The sequence below is a fragment of the Manacus candei genome, unplaced genomic scaffold (genome assembly GCF_025592945.1).
Source record: "Manacus candei isolate 608988 ecotype Guabito, Panama unplaced genomic scaffold, ASM2559294v1 h1tg000014l, whole genome shotgun sequence".
Taxonomy (NCBI): domain Eukaryota; kingdom Metazoa; phylum Chordata; class Aves; order Passeriformes; family Pipridae; genus Manacus; species Manacus candei.
In genome coordinates, this window is record NW_026138062.1 from 22,657,980 (window position 1) to 22,670,235 (window position 12,256).

General features: G+C 39.3%; 1 protein-coding gene across 7 annotated transcripts in view; it reads left to right on the top strand.

Annotated features, from left to right (window-relative positions):
* The window catches only part of ELF1 (E74 like ETS transcription factor 1), an 82,270-nt gene extending 70,300 nt beyond the window's left edge, over nucleotides 1–11,970 (top strand). For all 7 annotated transcript variants that reach the window (XM_051778716.1, XM_051778714.1, XM_051778719.1 and 4 more), the window contains 2 exons: nucleotides 256–723; nucleotides 9,889–11,970. In XM_051778716.1, coding sequence (XP_051634676.1) covers nucleotides 256–723; nucleotides 9,889–10,501 — 1,081 coding nt within the window. In that variant the 3' untranslated portion in view covers nucleotides 10,502–11,970. The remainder of the gene's footprint in view (nucleotides 1–255; nucleotides 724–9,888) is intronic.
* Nucleotides 11,971–12,256: the final 286 nt, after the last annotated feature.

Sequence of the window (12,256 nt, forward strand, 5' to 3'; positions counted from 1 at the left end):
TCGTGGAGTTCTTTTCTTTTTCTCCGCAGAGGTATTTAAGGTTGGAGGTAAAACGTGACATGAAATACCAGTAAATGAAAGTTGTTTGAGGAAAACAATATGCTATTAAACTGGCAACTTTTTTATAATGAAGAAACTAGACACTTAAAAGTTTGTTTACTTGTTAGTGCTATGTTTATTTTCTGGGAGTTTTGTGGCTTTGTTTTGGTTTTGGCAAAAAACCTGTGTAACTTGATGTATGTATGCTTTAAACAGATACTATTACCAAAGAGGAATCTTGGCTAAAGTAGAAGGTCAGCGTCTAGTGTATCAATTTAAAGAAATGCCAAAAGATCTCATCTATATTGATGATGAGGATGCGAGCCCTAGCACTGAATCATCAGATTCAACTCTGCTCTCGACTGCGGTGGCCAACAGAAACCAATCAAGCAGAACTAGAGCATCTGCAAACGCAGGAACAAAGGGAGGATCAACCGCGATGCTAAAAACAGGAAACGCGAAGCCTGCTAAGCTGAAGGAGCATGTAGAAGTTGGACAGCAGCAGACACCTGGCTTGACTTCAGAAGTTTTGAGGACAATGCAATCTCCGCAGCCAGTACAATCCACTCAGCTTTTTCGGACAGTTCACGTAATGCAGCCGTTGCAGCCCCTCACAGAAGGACATGCAGCTGTAACCAGTAATGTTCCGGATGAATCGTTGAATTCCTCGGTTCAGAATATAAGGTAAGAAAATGTACAGAACATAAATATTTGAATAATAATAAATTCACTGGCTAATGGCTAGATAGAGCAGATTGTTTTGCTTCCAAGAAATGCAAGTCTTCCAGTTTAATTGACATGAAACAATGTCTTTGTGGTTGATCCTAGGAATTTAGAGTGACTACAGCATACTGTGACACATACACACGTAAACACTCTGCCTTTGGTGGGGGGAAGTGCATCCTTCCCATGGTATTAGACTTGATGCACATCCTTTTGAGAGTTAAAATACACAACTCCTTAAAATTGGCATTGTCAATTCTGTTCCACAACAGAAACTGTGTTTTCATGTCTCTGCTTCTACACCAATTGTTTGGTGTCTTTGCTTTTGAATTATACATGGTGAGTCTGCATGATCCCTTCAGAAAGATTTTCCTTCTTGCTTTTTCATCTTAAGAATTTTTTGTCATCTCTTTAAGCTTTTGTATTGTCCCCAGTTACAGCAAGGGAAAGTTCCATGTTATCTACTCTAGCATTTTGCTGCTGTTACAAGAACAAGTTCTTTTGATTTTAGAAAACAATTAACAGAATAATTTCATGGGAGCTGTGTATCTGCAGACTATTTTTGGAGGCAGTCATGCTTCCAGGCTGAATTTGTAAGTCAACTGGCTAACACTACACAGTATCATGACTCTTTTGCATCTACCCCTTAGTAGCAGCATCCTAAAAAGTCACTTAAGCCTGATTTTACCCTAGCCTGAGGCGTCACCCAATGGACAGGTGCATATGGAGCTTGTTCATCTCAGCCATACTGACTACAAAAGACCTAAAACAAACAAATGTTCTTGCAATCTAGGCTCCTCACGGGAATGTCAGAGTTGTATATAGTGACTGTGGACCTTAAAGCTGTTTCAGGAAAGCTTCAGGATATGATTCAGGAGCTGCACATTCTCAATCAATTATCATAACTTTTTTTGATATTTGCTTTGTTAGTGGTTATAATTTTCTGCTGCAAAATGGCAGTAATGCTATTTCCTGCTCCCTTCCTCTGTTCTTTCCTTTGAAAATTACATCCAGAGCCACCAGTAGTTTTGGAGTGGTACTGACTCTCTGAGATAAACCATGCTTTTTTGTCAGAGAAGTGGGTAATGACAGTAATCGACCAAATAATTTCTTTGTTTCCAAAGAACAGGAGAGAGAAAGATTATATTTTATCAGAAGTTTATGTGAAAGATGATTATGAAGGATTTAACAAAAAAATTCCAGTTTTGAAATGAATTTAGAGAATTAATAAAAATCTGCATCAAGGTGATGTGTTGTATGTTTTTAAAGCTTAGGGATGAAGCTATTCAGTACAGTGCAGTCCAATGAGTTTGGGCTTGATGAAGGATTTACTTACTTGTAAAAATTGACAAGGGCAATATATAGTGAAAGGAAATAAGTACAGACATAATTGAGGCTATGCAGTACCACATAAGTCAGAAGAACAATAATATTAAACACTAATAGGGAGAAAGTTCAGGAATTTGCAGAGTTAAATTGGTCTAGGCTAGACCTACACTAGATTATGTATCACAAAAAATGTCAGTAGTATAGATGGTATAAGGAATGGTAACAACAAACAGAAGTAAGACTTAATGCAGGCTAGAAGTCCACCCTAACATTTGGAAAGCTGTTCAGTGACATTATGACATCCAGTTATTGCATTACAGTATTTCACAATCGGACATTGGGTAATAAACTAAGGGGAAAAAGTAGTAGAGATGATATATGTGTGAGGTTCAAATTAAATAAAAGCCTTAAAGCCTTAGAGTTCTATATTGCATTGGTTCACATCCATTGTTTGTAACTTAGAACATTATTCCATGAAGTCTTCAATTGCACTTTTCTTAGCGAAGATGACAAAGTGTCTTAAATGAAGGGGAAAAAAAGAACCATCTGACCTTTTCAGAATGGTATAGAAGTATTGCTGGTAAGTAAGATTATACTACAGCTTCTGAGCAGTTAGAATGAAAATAATAACCACCACGATGGGACAAGCTGCAAACCAAGGTGCTGATGAATCCTGTGCAATAGTCACTACCCATTCCAGGCTCTCAAAATACAATTTATGACAGATACATTTCTGCTCAACTTCAAAGTGCAAACTTAAAGTAGTTTGGTGAGGTAGAATGACACACTGAACTTATTTTGGAGCATATGCTTTTTCTTGTTTTATAATAAGGCTGAAACAAAGGTTGGTTTGTTCAAACAGCTAAATCTCTAGCAATTGAATGTGTTTGTGTACACAACTGAATTGCTGCAGTGGAGCTTCCATAAGGGTTGAAATGGGTGGTCTACATGATTTGAAAATGTACAGCAGGTTTGAATGCCATGGTAGACTAAGAGTTGGCAGACCTTCTGATGTATGCACATGCTCTGTAGGATTGTGTTTGGAGTCCCTTTATAGTAGGAAGAATGAGGACAAATAGCAACATTGGTTGCCAGTTGCTGTTCAGTGGTTGGGGCATGTAAATAGTCAAGGTCATTTGGGCAAAACGGAAACTGGGGTCTGGTTATGATTCTCGAAAGTTTTTCTGACGCATACTGTTTAGTGATTGGGCTCTGCCTCGAAGTGTGAACATATTGAACCCATATAGTTTGTCTTATGCAATGTAGTTCTAAAGTTTTATTCATGGGAATGTTCACTCCTCTGCTTGATGGAAGTAAATGGTCTTCCCTCTGCAGTAATTTGCTTCTGTTGTGTTTTAAGAAGATAAAAAATAAGAGAGAAAATATTGAGCATCTTTGAGGTCAAAACAATTGGTTTCTTAACACTTAACTGTAGCCTTCAGAGAGTAAGTTCTGAACCTACATCTTCTCTGTTGAGGGACTTGGTAAAAGAATCACATTTGAAGACTGTTGTGAAGGGCTCATGTCAGCATCCCTGCCCTGCACTAGGCAACACTGTCTGGTACAGACTACTCCCAGAGCATCACTGAGAGAGTGTTGCGGCTGTTCCCCAGGGCCTCTTGGTGTTTCTCAAAGAAATGGGCATGCCAGTGAGAATCCACAGTTGGTTCTTTGCAGGAGACAGGCAGCAACTTCATTTATAGCTGCACAGAGCTTGTAGGTTACTTTCCAAGGATAAATGCCTCTTCAGCCCCAGTGCTTAAAGAGAAAGGCTGTGGTGATCTGTTAACTGAAGCTTAGGAAACAGGGCAGGAGCAGGGTCAGGTCAAGCAAACTGGATTTTGCTGACTGAGGAAAACATGTAGTATCCCCAGTGGGAATATCTGAAATTGTAAACGCACTGCTGTTCTGCAGATCTAACTGTTCTGGCTTGGTGTATGCAAGCACAGTTACTGTAGTCTCCAGTTGTGTAACTGGGAGCCAAGTTTGGCACCAAATGTTTGTAGTGATAAGACAAAAATAAAAATGTCACTCTGGATGAGCATTTTATTGCTAACTTTTTCCAGTGAGACACCATTTACAAGGAAGAAAAAGTTTCTTTGAATTTAGTGCTTGTAAAATTCTTCTGTTTAAATCAGAATAACTTACACAGGTTAACCAGAACATCTGGTTTATTTGAGTAATTGTATTTTAGCTTTGAATTAGGAGGCACTGGCCTGGGATTCAGCTCCATGGTCGTTGGGTCATTCTGAGTGTAAAGAGCATCCTTTCTGTTGCTCCAGAAAGTGTACCTCTCCTGTAAGGCTAGGGACTTACCTTGTGCAGGACATCATACAGGGCTGTAAGGTGCCTGTGTTTGGGCAATTAAATTTCTCCCTTAAATGATGAGGGCTGGAGATAAAAAGATTCATGAAAATGCATTTTCATTTGCCTTTAATCTAGAGTAGTAGTGATTTAAGATGTAGTGAAAAGAGGTTCTCACATTACGGTTCAGAGAAGATTATATAGTGAGTAATTTTAAATTATGTGTCTGTCTCTTATTGACTGTATTGGACATAGCTGAATCATCTAGCTGGCAGCTCTGTGTACCAAGAAACTTGGAATTAGCTGACTGCTGACAGACCTTTTACAATGCTTTAGCAGGCTTCAGGTATGAAACACAATGTTTCTATCAGTATTCAATTCTGAGTCCAAATTCTGCTCTTCTAAAATGTTCTGTCCAAGCTACCACAATGACAACTCAACTTCTGGCTAATTTAGAAGGCTATCCTTTGATCGGCCACCATCAGTGCCAGTGCTTTGCTTTGCTTCTGTTTGCAGTTAGACAGTAGTCTCCTATCAGTGCTCCAAAGGCAGGCCTGCAGTAGAAGCTCTCCAGCACACTGACTAGTAGATACCGTTGGATCTGACTCACTGCTGCCATAGCCTTCCCCAAAGGAAGGCAAACACAGGTGACTGTTACAAAGAGCTGATCTCTGTAATCTCTTAAGTGAAGGCTTGTCTGCAATGTAGATTTCAGGATGGTGAGAAAAATGTCCTTCCTGAGGGAGATGTTGGTCAGGAATAGACTGATGTGATCTCGGTGGGCTTCTACAAGAAACTCTCTTTATCTTACAACAAGGTTTGTCTCTCAGAACGCATTTGTAATAGGGATGACTTCTGTCACAGCTATCTATCTTCTGTCAAGACTTTGGTTATAACCAAACATTTCTATGTGATTTTCCTGCAGCTGAGAAGAACTTTTCTTAAACGCAGTTCTGATTTAGTTTCTGTGGTAGGCAAGAAGGCAACTGCTTATGACAGGAAGGACTTCAAAATCCTCTAGTCAGACTAATTTTGTTTCTGCACAATAAGAAGCTATCCGTAGGAGCTCTCTTTCCATGTCTTTCCACTGTTGAAAGAGGTAGGGGCTCTGCAGATTTCTGTTAGTAGCAAAGTTCCTGAGTTTTAATTCAGGTGACTGTGCAGTTTTGAAAAATTCTAGTAAGAAGAATGTAAAACTCCATGGGTCAGTAAAAAGGACAGCCTTAAGAACTGAGTCCTCTGTCCTCATGACGTTAAGAAATGATGTTGTTCAGGCAAAGCATTAGACAAGAACGTGTACCGCCACCACTTCAGAGGAGGCTGTGCCCAGGAGACTGGGCAGGAGGGCATCAGCATCAAGCACGTTTCTGCCTCTCATGGACATCTCCTGCTGGACTGCTTAGCAGCACCTGTCCGTGTGGCTTGTGCTGTAGAACAGCCGGTGGCTATGAGAAAATACTCTGGGGTGAAGTATTGATAAGATTGCTGATGACTGAGGGTCATGTCCATGAGTGCAGCTGTGGAGCAGTTTGCAGCAACAGTAGAGCTCCTGAGTAGCATTTGGTTGATGCTCTCTGTATAGTCACTCAGAGGAGATCACCTCTCAACTTAGGCATCCAAAGTGATTCTAACAAGCTCATCCCACCTCTTCACCTCCTTTATTCTCCCTAGCTTGACTGAATGAGTTCTGGCAACCAGTTAATTGAACAAATGGGCTAAGTCTCTGGAAATTAGCCTATTTACCTGCAGGCTGTCATTTCCTCTGTAGCTGTAGGTTGAACAATGTGTATGTTGGAGAGGGAATTCTGTGGTACATCTCTCTATGTTTCTTAATATTGCATTGTTTCATTTTATTACTGTACTGTGAAATACTTTGTTTACCTTGGCTTGTAGCTTCAATTTTTTTTATATCTTCCTTGGCTTGTAGCTTCAGTATTTATTGGTATCGTTTCCATTTCATAATTTTCACGTAAATTACCATGAATAAACTTGTTTTTCTTGCCTGTCACTTACTGTTTGCTTTATCACTAGTTACCTCTTGATGAGCTAATAAGATATTGCACAATTCTAGGCCATTAACAGTAACAAATGGACCAAGAAATAGACCATAATTTTCTGCCAAGCTAAAATGACTTCTGAATTTTTGTCATTCTTTTCTCAGTTGTAACCAGATTATTTTATGGCAGCATTTCCTTTTCATCACTGTTGCTCAATGTTCTTGTTCTTTTTGAAACCTCAGCAGGAACTTTTAAAATAATTGACCAAAAGATTTGTACCTTAGAGCAGAAGTGGTGTTAGCAAAATATCAATGAAATTCGGAAGCGTAGCACAATATACAGTTCAAAGCACCTAAAATAAAGTAACCCAGTGTTAACAAATCACCTTAATTAGTGTGTACATTTTTTTTTAATGGAGAAAACGATTAACCAAGCTGTATTTTTTTTCAGTGATATTCAAGGCAAACAGTTTGAGCAGGTAGATTTTTAGTTAGTAAACAGATACAGCTGTCTGTAGTTTTAACAATTAAGAAAAATGCCTTGCTTGGCCACCAGTAATGTAAATAAATATTTATGCTGTGCTTGTGCAGACGCCTGCTGCATGCTTTTACTTTAGCAGGTTCATACTACATGTGTATACATATATCTGTATGTACAGGTTTATATACTTGTGTATCATATATCTATATCTTGACTGATGGAAAAGACAAAGCATCTGGAGTAAACTATTAATCACAGTATGGTGTACAGGTATGGGTCTGGCTTTCAAGAGAAATAAAATGGCTTAGCATCGATATGCAGATACTAATTACAGTATGCTAAGACAAATGGCCTGATTTCTTTTCCCAGAGCTGTTACTCCTAGTGCTTTAGAGATACTTTCTGCATTGATTAGATCCAGTTCACACTTTTCGAGGTTGTCCTTTACAGCCATTTAGCAGTTAGAAGCTTTTATTTTTTACAAAACAACTAGAGAACAAGAAAGTAGCTTCAAAGTAATCCTTGGATGGCATACCAGCACAAGCTATCAGCTTCAGGTGCTGCTTTCAAAACTGCAGCTATTGAGTTGATCTTAATCCTTCAAGCTCAGGTAAGTTTCTTCATGGATTAAAGAGCTGACTCAGTATCTACTCTGAAACTTTTAAAGCTTTTCTGATGACAAGTGTCAGTTGTCTTTCCTTCATAGCTGTTCCACTGGCATTTGTTGGTCTCTGTAGACTTTCCTGGGTTGAGCTGTTTGTATGTGACACTTTGGTTTTACTGCAAGTTTGTTTAACTGTAGGTAGTTTACTTCCCCCCCCCCCAAAAAAAAAAAGCTAGTGGATGCCCTCATCCTATTACTATTTCTGACTTTTCGGTGAAGGTCCCAGGAGAATTGCGGGGGCAAGAAACAAAAAAGAGAGTTAGTACTAATAACCTTTCTCACACCTGATGTGAGCCTTGGTACTGTCATTCTGAGCCTTGCACTTGAAGCTCCGTGTTGGTATTTGTGGTGCAGCACCAAGTTCTCCAGAAGTTTGAAAGAAAGAAGCAATCACTCTAGTTGGTGCTTCACCTCCAGCCCCATTTCCATGAGCTTCTTCCTTGGGCTGTCTCTAGTTTAGTGAAAAAGGAGCTCAAGATGACTCAGGTGTCAGTCACATCAAATTTTGAGTCCCAGTTATGATGGCCTTTGTGATGAGACCTGTGTGGAAGCCTCGTTGGCAAGGATTTGGATTTGTTTTGCTATTGCAGCATTGCTGGGTACTGCAACCTTCTTTCTTGGGAGGAAGAGAAAGCTACAGATGGAAGTTTTGTTCCTTGTGTTAGCAAGCTGTGTGGGAGCTGGGGGAAAAGATTGCATGCAGCAGGGACTGGCAGCTGGAGGCTGCTCAGAGAGTACCCATGTGCTCTGAGCCTAATACCAGCAGGGTTACTGGGGCTACTCTTGCTGGAGGCAATCTTTGGAGCTCAGCTAGATGCCTTTCCCAGAGGACCGAGCTGAGTAGGACCTGGCAAATCATCTACATATATTCCTTCACTTACTTCTGCTGCTGCACTAAGAAAATGGGAATGCAGCTCCCTGTGTGGTTGGACTATGGCCAACCACGTTGCCCTATAGCTTCAGCACCACATAAGTCCTGCTTTGGTAAGCTTTTTGTTGAAACTGGGATAGCCAGTGTGGTTTTAAAGTGACATTTTGAATATGCTGAGTCAGAGTTGATTGGTCAATGGCTAAATGCTGGCAAGTAGGATTTCACAGAGCTGTGAAAAATAGATGCTACACGGATAGAAGGACTACAGAAAGGAGGATGTTCCATGGTAGATATATGGTAGGCAATCCTTAGAGCATATCTGATGTCCAGTCTTCAGAAGAAAGAGGAGGCAGAGCTGTGCGTGGACTTCAAAATAGAAATGTTGACAGAAAATTGCTTTGCATCTAAAGTGATTTCAGCAGGGGTAGAAATAAAGTAGTAGGAGGAGATAGTTATTTTTGTTTATCTTTGAGAAAATACAAGGGAGAGCTAAAACTAAAAAAAGGGGAGGAGGACAGGCAGGATAAAACACTAAAAAGAAACAGGAAGGTTGGAGAGAACTTTGCATGACAAGCAGAAGGAAAGAAAGACTGTCAGAGACAGCATGGCACAGTGGGCTGGAGCAAGCTGTAGGAGAATGTCAAAGCAGTTATTCTTCCCTTCCTCTTTCCCTCCCCAGTAACTATTTATGTTGTGGTTTGGATTTTTTGGTTTGGTTTTATTTGCTTGACCTGGAGTGTGTTGTAAAATTTAAGTCACTGTCGTCCACTGCAGTAGCTGTGTACTCCAGCAGTACAGCTGTTAACCTTCTAATGTTGCCCTTGCAGCTGTATATCTGTTGAAAGTAATGTGGCACCCAAGTCTTTGAGCCTGCAACTGATGGAATTACTCCTAATTTAAAGTGATGTTTTTGGGAGCAGGTTCTGTTCAGAACCAGAAGTCATGTATGAGCCTGGCAGACAGAGAACTGCGTGTCCTGGGAGTCTGAGAAGGTCTTGACCAGATTTACTGCTGCAATGTGAATTCTTTTGCATATAGTTAGATGTATATATGGATGTCAGGAGAATCAAGGCCTGACTTATGAATTATTTAGGCTCGTGATTTGTGAATTATTTAAGGTAACTTGTGAAACTGATGGCAGATGTGTAGTGGGTCATGCTTGTGATGTTGGTTGATGCTTGAGATGGGGGGGCTTAGATGTGATTCCCAGGTTTTTTGATGACCTACTCAATGTCTCAAAGGCAGGCTGTTCAGTTTGGTGATGGCAGTATTGTTCATGCACGTTACCTTTACTTTCAGAACATCTTGCTGAATTCAGGGGTCAGGTTCAGTTCTTTTTCATTAGGAGAGATACTGCTACTTCTTTTGGAAATGTTGGGTAAATAAATGTTTATGATGCCAAATGATTTTTCTATAGTAAGTATTTTTTAAAAATTCAGCGTGGAAGTGTTCTGACCCTATAATCTTTTCTAATCTTAACAGGACTTTACAGACTCCAGCACAGGTTCCAGTGGTTGTTTCTCCTGGAAATCAGCAGCTGCATACTGTAACACTCCAGACAGTGCCTCTTACTACAGTTATAGCCAGCACAGATCCAGCCTCAGTAACAGCAGCCCAAAAATTCATTTTACAAGCCATTCCGACTTCACAAGCCATGACGGTTCTTAAAGAAAACGTCATGGTACAGTCTCAGAAGCCAGTCTCGCCTCCTTCCTCAATTGTGCTGAGCCCAGCACAAGTTCAGCAGGTGCTCACCAGCAGTGTGCAGACAATTTGCAATGGAACAGTCAACATGGCTTCCTCTCCATCCTTCAGTGCCACTACCCCCGTGGTGACATTTTCGCCTAGCAGCTCCCAGGTGATGTCTCATCCGTCGGGCACAGTGATCACTTCAGTTATTAAAGCACCAGAAACCAAACAGGTTGGCGTACAGGAAGCAGTGAAGGAAGGGGGTGACAAATCAGACGATACCGAGCAGTCGGAGCAGAGTTTCCAGCAGCAGCCATTTGTGATGGTAGTGTCCAGTTCGAATGGTATCCCATCTAACATGCAAGTGAAGCAAGAAAATGAGCCATTGGAACCCAATTTGTATTAATAATTAAATAATTAAAAAAAAGACCCTGTGGATGATTATTTTCATAAATGTGATGGGACCTTTCAGATATGTATATATATGATTTGATTTTGAAGCAAGATGTTGCAAAGCTACTTAATTTCTGCAGTTAATTGTTAGAATTCATGCTTTAGGATGGATTTTGATTTTCTGTTAATTGCTAAGTGTTATCATATCAATAAAATTATATATTACTCACTTTTCAAAATACAGGCATGAAGGAACATGCTTTTTATGCTATGAAGACTTCCTCCTGAGGTTGTTGGCCAAAGTTTCAAACTTCTTATTTTACGTTTTCAGTCTCTTGCTGATTTACATTGTTATTGTAACCTTTTCTGTTTAATCTGTATGTGTATCACTTAACTTTTGAAGCAGCAGTTACTTTTAGTGAGACAGTTTCATTCCATGCCTTTGAATTTTTATGATTGAGTATTTGTTTCATACCAGTGAATTACATCAGTTTTAGAATTTGATAACCAGGTATCCTCTTGCATTTTTGCAGCACAAGCTCTTGTGTGTGCAAAATAGAATATACACTCCTATTGAGAGTACACAAAACATATATTCCAGTAATGGACATTGCTATGTCTATATTTTATATGAAAACATTGGATATATTTAATTACAGAAGCTAATGGCATCACTACAGGTGCAAATATTTCATACCATTTTCTGACTATGAAGCTTAACAATCTTGCTTTCTACTTCAGATTATTTTGTAAGGGGGGAGGGAAATGAAATATATACAATTTATGCAGGTTTTTGGAAATTAATACTGCAAAGAATTCTTTTTTTTTTGATTGTAAATACTGTACATTCAATGTCGCAGGGAAGTTTTTTCAGCTAATTTGTTTCCATACAAATTTTTGATAGATGCAAATAGGATCATTATGTTTAGAGGTCTAATGTTATATGTATTCATATTACAGAGTGAATTTGTATTTAAGGACAAATTTTTAAATGATGGAGCCCACTGAACCTTGGGTCCTTGTCTTTTGTATTTTTAATTGGTTTATTATGAAAATAAATCAAATGAAAAAAACATTTTTCTGTATTTACTCTGAAATGTTTTTATATTATTGTAATGTTTTGACAATCATAAACAACAAAAATACAGTGAGAAACAGGACAAGGTGATTGGTCGGTGTGGGTCTGTGGTGGGACATGAGCAATTCATGAATCGCTTCTAAACAGACTTGAACACAACCAGTGTATTGTGGGTATCCTTTGAAACAGCAGTACTGTATGTTCTTGTAGCTCAGCTGAAGGTTGAGCTTAATTCAAGAACTGGACTTAAGCTTCTTCTTTCCCATCAACTCCCACTACATTAGAGACAAACAACGCAAAATTTTGAACATAATTCTAGGGTGCCATTCATTGCAAAGGTGTTTGTAGCTTGTGCCACACAAATGTAGCTCAAACTGCGAGGGCTTCAAAACCTCGCATGTTGCAGTGTTTCAGCGGAAGGTGGATTAAAAATAAACAGACCTGGTATGATTCTATCAGTATAAAATTAAAGGAAATATGACTTTCTGTGATTGAATTCATGTGGAAGTTTTATTGATGGGTTGATAATGTTAATTATAACTTCAAGCATATGATTACTAGAAAAACTAATAGCAGAAATGTAGCAGAGGTAGTTTGGTCTAGTTGCACAGAAGTAACTCTACAAACAATTGAACAACTCTCTGCCACAGCTGCCCTGTTAATTCAGTATTTATTCCTTCTGACTCCCAT